This window comes from Belonocnema kinseyi, chromosome 5 (assembly GCF_010883055.1).
Source record: "Belonocnema kinseyi isolate 2016_QV_RU_SX_M_011 chromosome 5, B_treatae_v1, whole genome shotgun sequence".
NCBI classification, from domain to species: domain Eukaryota; kingdom Metazoa; phylum Arthropoda; class Insecta; order Hymenoptera; family Cynipidae; genus Belonocnema; species Belonocnema kinseyi.
The window spans coordinates 41,706,954-41,717,157 of record NC_046661.1 but is presented as its reverse complement, the minus strand read 5'-3'; the positions used below and the strand labels follow the sequence as shown (position 1 = coordinate 41,717,157).

Here is a 10,204-nt window from a genome sequence, read left to right as displayed (position 1 = left end):
CTGATATCTTGATATTTTACTGATTAATTAAAGAACCTCTCAAGTACCGAAATGTGTAGCAAAAAGTCGCCTCAACAGCTAATTATAAAAGAATTTATTCAGAATACTTCGAATTAATTTATTCTTCATTTTCAGCTTAAGCTTGAGATTCTACTTTATTTTGGACTATTTCGAGAAAAGACTTAAAATTTTACAGTTTTATTTTAAAAGCATCAATGTCGATACAAAAATTTAATTGAAATTTGCATCGTTTCTCTTTGTTGCATTATGAATAATACAGATTTAAACTAATAGCGTTTATATTGATCAATGTGTAATTTAGGGCTAGGATGCAATAACGTCCTATACATTTATTTTTACAAGCAGTGTTGGTCCCTGGGTAGTGTTAAAAAATCACTGCCTAGGGACCAATGCTGCTCGTCGAAATAAATTTATAGGACATTATTGCATCCAGGCCCCCAATTATGTGAATCCTTCAAGATTTCCAACTGCAAACCTTAATATTCGAACCTCTTCAAGTCGAAAACCTTAGAAATAAATTCAAAAATTCGATTATTCATTTCATTTTTCAATCCTGTAATGAGTCAATGTTTGAGTAATGTTAGTTTAAAGTGTTCGTATTTAAATATTTTGCACTTGAAAGCTTTTGTAATTATACAAATGTCAACTATAAGTGACTAATTGAATAATTACAAATTTTAGAGCATTTGCCATTAAATCATTTTTAATTAAAAGCACCATAGTGTTATTTTGATAACTTGGAAGATTGAAAATGCAGAAATTTTTGCCTAATTTATTTACACTACGAAAGTAATTTTGGAAGTAGGTCAATACAATTTCAGTAAAAGTACGTAACATTTACGCGGTGCTTAAATTAAAACCTCTTTTAAATACTCTGTAAATCCTAGATTTTTCATCCTAATTTCAATATTTATCTCGAAAAATGTGGAAAACTTTTAAAATATCGAGTTTTCAAGTTAAATTCCTTTTAAAAAATAGTTTTTCAGTGGTTTTTCTTTCTTTGGTTTTTCAGAGGAGCGAGCCATTCGGCTTTTGGAGACATGAGTACGATTACTCAGGAATCATCTTCAAAAGTGTTCACTTCTTCAGAGCCGAAGAGGGAACCGGAGAGGTTACGATCGATCGAGGATGACGTCCGAACAATAACATTCGAGGATGCTCTTGATGATTTTGCATTTGAACACAGTTTCAGGAGTGCCGGAGCGAATAGCAAACCTCGTAATGACGAAGTTACTGTAATTGCTGAGCCAGAACTCTCGAAACGAGCTACATCTCGTCAAAATTACTCCAGAGTCGAGAGCAAAACTACCGGCGAGGGAGAAGCTCAGAAGAAATTCGGCAGTGCCAAAGGCATCAGCAGCGATCAGTACTTCCGTGACAGTGCCAATGATGATAATGTTGGTTTCAGAAACTACATTTTATTCCGTATAATTCAATTAAATACAAATTAAAACTAATAAAGAAAATAAACGTTAATTTTTCCAGTGGGAACGGAAAAACAATTTGCGTCGTTTCGAGGGTTCATCGAGTATTTCATCAGCAGATTACTTCGGAACTGGTCAGTCGAATCCGACCTCGCCGACTTCTTCACTTTCAATGAACCTCAGTGGTAGAGGTGGAAGCGTCGATCTTGAGGATGTGCGTGAAAGTGTGAGACAGGGAGTCAGCAAAGTAGCAGGAAGGTTAAGTTCACTCGCCAATGCTGCAGTTACATCAATACAGGACCGTTATGGACTTTGAACACAAATTTTGGCATTAAATATTGTTACTGGTGAAGTTTTCTTATCCGTGTTGTTCTGTGGATTGTAAATAAAAGCTTCCGAGAGCGAGAAAGTGAAGGTGAAGCTCCTTTTACTGTTTTTAGGTATTAAATAAAGCGTTCAGTAAACAAATTGTCTTCTCTCTACCCTTCCCAGTTGAGCCTTCGGTGGCCCAGTGTTTAGATGCCCCTGGTTTGAATACTACTGATGGGGGAAATTGTTCTATTAATCGTTAACGGATGAAACCCACGGTTATGATTGTTCGGATTCCACCTCATGGGAGGGTGAAACCCTATTTTGCAAGGACAATAGTCGATTTCCACCCCTGCACAAGTTGATTGAAACATATTGACAAGTATTATAATTGTTTTATGCTGCGTATTAAGTCGCATTTTTTCCGTTTCTGTACGGAACTCAAATGTAATATGTCCTTTCCAATTAAAAAAAGGCAGTTCCACTTAAATTGAAGAAACTCATTTGTAAAAATGATTTATTCATAACAAATACCACGGCATCTACATCCGTAAATAAATAAGCCATATTTTAACAGCGTGATAAAAAAAGAGAAATAAAAAACAAAAAGGATGTGTAGAGAAGACTATAAAATAATATAAATGAAATGTACAATGATCCTTTTTCTTCTCGCTCTCTTGATAATTTAAATTTATCCTCGGTATTTCTAATTTTGACACTAATAGACGAGTATTTTTAATTTAAATTAGGTATAGTATTGTAATATACATTTTCTATAAAGAACTTTCGAAGATTCCAGTGGAAATCCTTGAGGTATCGCCTATCGATTCTAGAAGTTCAGAGTCAACTGGAACTTGCTGGCACTTGGAGACTAGATGAGAGTATGGTTTTCCGTGAAGGAAAAAAACGAGGACGACAGTCATGTTATCGCACCCAATGTCCATGAGAACGTCAGGCGCTAAGCAGTGTTTCAATAAGTCCTCGCAGATTTCCTCGGGATCTACAAATTGCTCTTCTTCGTCGTTCTTTTTTGGACAGGCTAATCTACTTCTAACAAACTTTACCGCGTCCTGGTTTGTCATCACGTCCCAGATACCATCGCAAGCGAGAATCAGGAACTCCCAGTCTTCGGTTATTTCAAATTCTTTCACGTCCGGAAGCACTTGTACATTGAAAGAGAAAATACTAGGTACTTTCACTTAAAACACCAGCTAACTTCACTTCACTGAGTACTAAGGGGAACACAATGGACCAAATGCATGGGATTCGGGCCACTTTTGCTCTATTTTGCTAATATCATCATAAAAACTAATTTTCTCTATATAAGTATATTTGAAAAATAGTTTTTATTACATTCATATCATAGAAGGTATTAGAGTTGTGTAAAATTTTACCCCCCCCCCCCAGTTTTTGTCAAATGTCCACGTTTTAAGACCACCTGAAACCGAAAAACAGGTTTTTACGAATGTGTCTGTATGTATGTCTGCCTGTGTTCACGATACTTTTGAAAAAAATTAATCTATTAGATTGGCCATTTTGGATGAAAATTCAAAAAGTGGGCACATTTTGAATATTTTTGAGACAACTTTTTTCAAAATTCAAAAATTTTCTGTAGGGGTATTCATAGTATTCGACAAGTCCAACAATTTATCCTAATGACTTTTTTCATCAAATCAAAAATTACCAGAGTTATAGCATTTACAAAATTCCAAGAAACACACAAAAATGAACATTTTAAGCCAAATAACGCACGTTATGAAAAACAGTCAAGAGAAGAAAAATGTTGATTTTTGAATGCCCTACAAGATTATAACAACAATTTTTTTAATTTTCTTGAAAAATTAGGATATATTGTTCGAGTTTTTAAATACTATGAATTTTCGTACAGAGAATTCCTGAATTTTGAGAAAAGTGGTCTTAAAAATATTCCAAATGCGCTCACTTTTTGAATTTTTATGCAAAATGGCTGGCTAATGAACTTGTCCTTTAGCACACTAAAATTTTTCGGATTCAGGGGGTCTCAAAACGTGGACCTTTTGTCATGAATAATTTTTTCATAGTTCTGTTTTTAGTTTTAATTGTTAAAAAATAGTATCAAAAACATGAAAAAATTTTGAAACCCCATACACGAGACAGAAAAGAAATTGAAAGACAAAAGTTGTGATAAGAATGTGCCCACGCAGCGAGCAGATTTTTGTTTACTGTTAATGATGTTTTTCATGATTAAAGCAAAAAATATGCATCCTACACAGTAAAAAAATTGCTGGTAATTTTACCGCTTTCAGAATAGGTCCGATTATTACCTACTCCCAAAGTAACGTTTTCACTGTCAATGATGTATATCCACTTTCAATATGGAATTTAGCTTTTAGGTTATGTAAGTTTCCAGACAGATACTGTAAAATTACAAATGCACTATGAATTTTAGATGATGGTATTCTAACCAAAAATATTCGTGTTTTTATTCAATATGGTAACTTTAACATCTACATGAGAAAAGTGAATAATGGTAATTTGACTAGAAATGGTAACCCAATAGGCACCAAATCTGGTGACGTCTTTACGATATCATTACGACGTCCTATGCCCATGTCGTTAAGGTGTCTTTACGATATCGTAAATCCAAATTTGACAAAAACTGTCATTTGGCCCATTGTTTCCCCCCTTATCAATCAACGAAGTGAACTTAGCTAGCGATTGAATTGGAGATACCTAATTGTAAATAGAACAGCTTGGGGAATCTTGTTACAAGCAAAAGAAGTAAATGAAAACGTCAGGATTTTTTTCTAGAAGCATACACTTTTACAAATATCCCCTCCCCCTTTAATCTTGAAAAAATCATGAAGCATTTCAGAACATTCCAAAACATGACAGAATTTTCAGGAAAGTTTACAAATAGATGAATACCAAAAGATTTGAAAAAAAATTTGTTTTTCAAATCAAACGCCTCCTCGATCGATGATTATCAATATAACAAATTGCTGATTTATTATGTCTCACGGTCCACATTTGAAATAAAATACTTTGAGCCATATATCAAGTTTGAACTCAGTGATTATTTTATTGATGAAAACTCTTTTCAAAATCCTCCCTACAAGTTTCGATACAACATGCGTACCTTTATCAAAGGTCTTTAACTCTGAATAAAACAATATTATAAAATTAGTGATAGTATAAATACAAAATACATATAATTTGAAGGTTTACATAAAATGAAAGTAAATACCTGAATTAGATTAGTTTTAGAACCTACAAAACATAATCATTTATGACTAAAATTTTGTTATTGTATATTTCTTTATTTTTTCTTTGTATTTACACTGTCGCTAATTTTATATTTTTTTTGTTCAGATTTAAAGACCTTTGATAAAGGTACGCATGTTGTATCGAAACTTGTAAGGAGGATTTTAAAAGGAGTTTTCATCAAAAAAATAACCGTTGAGTTCAAACTTGATTTTTGACTCAAACTATTTTATTTCATATGTGGACCGTAAGACATAATAAATCACCAATTTTTTATATAAATGGAGGAATTTTCGAGAAATCCCTGAAAACTTTGGAATATTCTATACAATTCTAGCATATTTAAATGTGAAATCAAATCTGAAAACACTAGCATATCCTAGAACATTCCAAGAAATTAGAGAATATTCTGAAGTGCTACAAAACATTTGAGAATATTATTGGAAAATCGAGACAAATTATAGAATGTTTAATTAAAAGAATCCTAGAATAATCGAAAAATTCAAAAAAAAGCTTAAACAAAATTCACATAATTCTCTAATATGAACTTGAAAAATTACCAGTGACGATTTGTTCCTCTTGTGGCTTGCGATTATTTTGTTTAAACATAAAATCTCCGAAGGCCCGAGACAAAGCCAAGTGTCTATTGACTCTCCCGAATTCAACCCAACCACCTGCGGCTTCGATTCTCTTTTTTTCTGTAGCCAAGGTAGGTTTGTGGTCTTGACTTAGAGCGACGGCTCGTCCTCGAACACTTGCAACTGCTCTACTGTCTCCTGCATTCGCCTGGAATTAAGTGGATTGCCTTTATTAAATTTCATTGCTATTTTTTACACGATAGAGTGCTAATGTGTACTTCCGAATTTAAAGGCTCCTGAATCGAAAGGTTCATAGACTGATAAACGAAAAAAGGGAACACAACATTTTTAAATCGGTTAATATCTTCTGTTATCTCTCTTTTATTCGAAAAATTTGTTGAAAATGTCCTATTACTTACAAGATAATGGCGAATTCGGTACATGCACAGTTTTTTGCTTGAGCCAAAGAAACGTGTTATTAGAAATTTTCAAATTTCAATCAGAATAATTGTCCAAAATGTTACCATTTTCGATTGAGTCTTCTAGAATAAATCCATTTCAAACTAAAAGCCTCTATAAATTGAACAATTTCAAATTTAAGTATTCAAATTTCAAAATTCGGAAATTTTACTTGAAATACAAAATGCTCAATTTTAATGCTTATAAAAAAAGTTAATGGAATGTATTGATCGAACACGTTTTATGCGAATAAGTATTGGAAATGAAATACTTAATCGCGAAAAAGGTTCTGGATCAAATACTTACCAATATATTTTTTTCAAAGCAGAATTTAAATTTGAAAAATTATAATATTCAATCATTTACGCACTGAAAATGACAACTCGTTAAAGCCTCCCTTCTTTAATATTGTTTTTGGTTATAGTTTTAAGTATTTTGACGTTATACCTATCGACAAGCAAACACTTTTGCCAAAGGGTTCGAACGAAATTAAGGAGCATTTTTAAATATTTGCCAATTGGTACAAAAATTAAAAATAATAATGTAAAAATTATATTTTATATAGAAAAACAAAACTTTCGTTACATTCCTTTTTGTTTCTTTCGGCACAGAACTGCAAAGAAAGACAATTCTGATACTGCACCTTCGTAAATGCATATTTTTTTAACTTAGCATAGATTTTAGGTAAATTATATTGAATTTACAGAAATAATTGGAAAATATCAGGACATATCTATTTTTAGAGTAAATGATGGAGAAAAAAATCGATTTGAAATAATTGATAATGACAACAAGGTAAAACACATTTCGTTTTTCTTCTCTTTTACTCAGAAGTGATGTGATTAAACTTATGTTTAACGTCAGATGTGATGTTTTAGGTGATAAAAGATCATTCTTAAACCCTTTTGGGGTTCTCATTACAATTACAACATGAAACAATGTATTTTAACCCTCTGATGGTGCCCTGGGTGTGTAGCCAGCCAAAGGTATTATAAAAGTGAAAATTGAGAAAAAGATATAAAGAGGGGAGTGGGAATAGGGGTCGCTAAATTAGAGGAAAAAAAGGCCTAATTGTTAGGCATGTGACCCTACTCATTAGTCTCTATCTATTCGAGTTATAAGCATTTGAAGCGCGTTGTGGGTATATATTCGCAATCTTCAGATTTGAAAAATAAGTATACTTTTGCTTGATGACAAAAAAACTGATAATACAAACTTACAATTGGAAGCGTACAGTTTATGAATCACTATGATTTTTTTTATTTCACACAATTTTAAGGAAATACCCGAAGAAAGTGAGATTTGTACCATTTTCGATCATTTTTGTAAATTTGTTTTGTTTAAAATGTTACAATCTTTTGCACGAAATGTTCGCTTTTCGAGGCATATATTGCGTGCGGGAAGTTACAAATTCTAAAACTGTGGTAAAAATCGGTTATAAAAAGACTTTTTCTAGCCGAGACACGTGCGCAATTCGAACCAGATTCACCACTTTATGATTTGACTTTGATTTAACGCTTGAGATAGTGATTCTAAGTAGTGAATAGTAATTGGACAAACTCGAAGTGATAAGTTACCATACATTACCGACATTTTTGAATAACGAAATTTCCGGTATTTTAGTCATTTTCTTTGGATACCTTACATCTCTGGATATTTTCGGTTATTTACAAATTCATCGAGAATTTTCAGTAATTTTACCGAAAATTTTCAAAAAATACCATAAATTTTCAAAAATTACCATACACTTTCAAAGAATTCGTTTTCATTGTTTCTCAAATTAAAAATTCCCTGCAATTGTTACAAACAATATCGTCTTCAACAGGTGCTGAAAGTAGACAGTTGCAACTCTTGTGAAGTTCACAGTACTTGCCATCGGCTCATCTTTGAGTCGTTTCCGTTGCCTCCAACTTGCCTACGATTCACTCGTGTGGAAGTGCCTACTTTCCGCAATTGTAGCACAATATACTATTTCTAGATTTAAACATCTAAATAATCATTTCAAACTAATTGAGAATGCCAAATAGGTAAAGCTCATTTTGTTATTCCTGAAAAATTTCATTTTTCCGTTTCAAGCTGCAGCTCTTAAAAATGATTAATTTTAAAATAGAAATATTAAGTACATATCTAATTTTTTTTTGTTATTACCAAAGAAATGTTTGGGTGTAGTAAGTATACTATAGATTCATATTAAAATACTTTTTGACTTTTAAGGTATTTAAATATATAAACGCTTCCAATTTCGCAAGGCCTAAAAGGGAAAAATTTAACTTACACTATAAAGAATATTATCTTTGATAAGAACAGTAATAGCAGTTGAGCCTGCTTGTTTTTCTCTTAAAGTTGATTCATTTTGCATGTCCTTGTCTAGTTCAAGAAAAGCTTTCTGCATCGCCAGACTAATATTCCCATTCTTAAACTCGCTTCTCTTCGTTATATATTCGTGCAGGTGTTTACTAACATGGTGTGATACGGCTGCTCCTGAAAAAAAATATTTCAGTTGAAAAACGTGAAAGAAGACTTTGAAATTTAAAATATATATATATATATATATATTATGTGAAAAAAACAGGACATGTTGGATGTTTAAATAGATTTTAATAGTATAAAATATTGAAACTCTCTGGTTTTTGATTTCATTTGAAAAAAATAAACATTTTTCTAAATGTGTAAAAAATGTCTTAAACAGTGAATATATATTTTCTAAATCCTTTAACGTAACTTCATAGAAAGGAGCTATAAAAGTGGCCAGAAAAATGCTTTCTTGTTTTTAAGTGTCGGGTATTGTGACAATTCGATTTCAAAAATATGTTCCGTAAATGAAATAGAAAAATTAGAAATGCTGTAAGTTTCTTTCAATCTAGAATTGTAAGAGGATTATTATTTTTTTTTGCAATATTTTATTACCGCCGTGGCCGTCATAGACTCCATAAAAAGAGGTGCCCGGATCATCAGGAAGGGAGAGAATGTGAACATGACTATCCTCCATGCTCACCCGCCATCCTTGCATACTCGAACTTCCCACTCGATAACTATCATTTCTACAACAAGCTGTTTTTTTCGTCGTCACTGGTTCGCTTAGAGTCTGTCCCATTGCTTCTTTCAACGAAGGCTTCCTGTTTTAAAAAATAAAATGTTTCTTCTTGTAAAAATTGCAACGATCTTATTATACTTGAACATATGAGTCGCCCTGGATTGTAATCTTTATATAGATCAGAGATAATTATGTAGGTAGCCATATATTGAAACAGACACAGAAAAAATAGCAAATAATAGAATTTACATTTGAAAAAGTCGTGCGAAATACGAACAAAATTTGTGTAATCAACTGTTGAAAAGAAATGGGGAAACAAATGTATCATCGTAAAATTACACAGGACACAAAAAAAATGTTTACGGTACCTAGAATAAAAGTATGTGTTCCCCGTAGATTTTTTGTCGATGAATCCGAATCCCAAATCTTTCAATTGCGTATTGCCTATTTTAAATCTATTTCTTGATGAACAGTCTTTTCTTTTGGAAAATGTAGTTATGTTTCTTTGCGTGAAATAATATGAACTCGAATTTACCTCTTAATTGACATATTTTTTATACAGAAAAAAAATTATAAACTATGACACACAGTTGTTACCATTTTTTAAATGATATTTTATGGGCCTTTCAGGGTATCTAAAATTTGTCAGGATAATTGTTTCTTATTTTCATATTTCTCTGCTCTCATCCCCCAGTTTTGTTCGAATGAACAACAAAAATTTCAAATTTGAGCAAAATTGGTTAATATTTAGGGTTGGCGCAAGGACCATGAAGTTTCCCATTGATTTAACATGGGAAAAAGTCAGCTTAAAATTTAATATTTAAACGCGATAATATGTAAGAATAAATCATAAATTATGAGGTTAAATAATATTCAATTGTTTAAACGAGTTTAATTTCTTTTAACATTAAAGAATATTCCTAAGAAGCAAATTAGAACATAAAAATATTTCAATCTTTCGAAAAATAGCAAAAATAAAATATGTAAACAAAACAAAATGGTAAAAAATTTAAATGTCTTTAAACATCTACGAGTACTCATAATAAAGCAATTAGTACTTACAAATATTAGAATTTGTCGAAAATAGGTATTATTTACATAACTGTAAAATTATTTGAACAAATTAATATTGTTTT

At 31.8% G+C, this 10,204-nt stretch overlaps 2 protein-coding genes across 4 annotated transcripts in view; one reads left to right on the top strand and one right to left on the bottom strand.

Annotated features, from left to right (window-relative positions):
• LOC117173964 (ADP-ribosylation factor GTPase-activating protein 2) overlaps nucleotides 1–1,913 on the top strand; it is a 5,160-nt gene extending 3,247 nt beyond the window's left edge. For both annotated transcript variants that reach the window (XM_033362616.1, XM_033362617.1), the window contains 2 exons: nucleotides 1,034–1,418; nucleotides 1,507–1,913. In XM_033362616.1, coding sequence (XP_033218507.1) covers nucleotides 1,034–1,418; nucleotides 1,507–1,761 — 640 coding nt within the window. In that variant the 3' untranslated portion in view covers nucleotides 1,762–1,913. The remainder of the gene's footprint in view (nucleotides 1–1,033; nucleotides 1,419–1,506) is intronic.
• Nucleotides 1,914–2,473: 560 nt separating this feature from the next.
• LOC117173967 (probable protein phosphatase 2C T23F11.1) overlaps nucleotides 2,474–10,204 on the bottom strand; it is an 8,516-nt gene continuing 785 nt past the window's right edge. The window contains exons 1-5 of one of the 2 annotated variants that reach the window (XM_033362624.1): nucleotides 9,437–9,663; nucleotides 8,942–9,150; nucleotides 8,310–8,515; nucleotides 5,558–5,783; nucleotides 2,474–2,916 (exon numbers count right to left, since the gene is read on the bottom strand). In XM_033362624.1, the coding sequence (XP_033218515.1) occupies nucleotides 2,528–2,916; nucleotides 5,558–5,783; nucleotides 8,310–8,515; nucleotides 8,942–9,128 (1,008 nt within the window). In that variant the 5' untranslated portion in view covers nucleotides 9,129–9,150; nucleotides 9,437–9,663 and the 3' untranslated portion in view covers nucleotides 2,474–2,527. Of the gene's footprint in view, nucleotides 2,917–5,557; nucleotides 5,784–8,309; nucleotides 8,516–8,941; nucleotides 9,151–9,436; nucleotides 9,664–10,204 lie in introns of those variants that run through there. The other variant, XM_033362623.1, reaches the window with a different exon arrangement.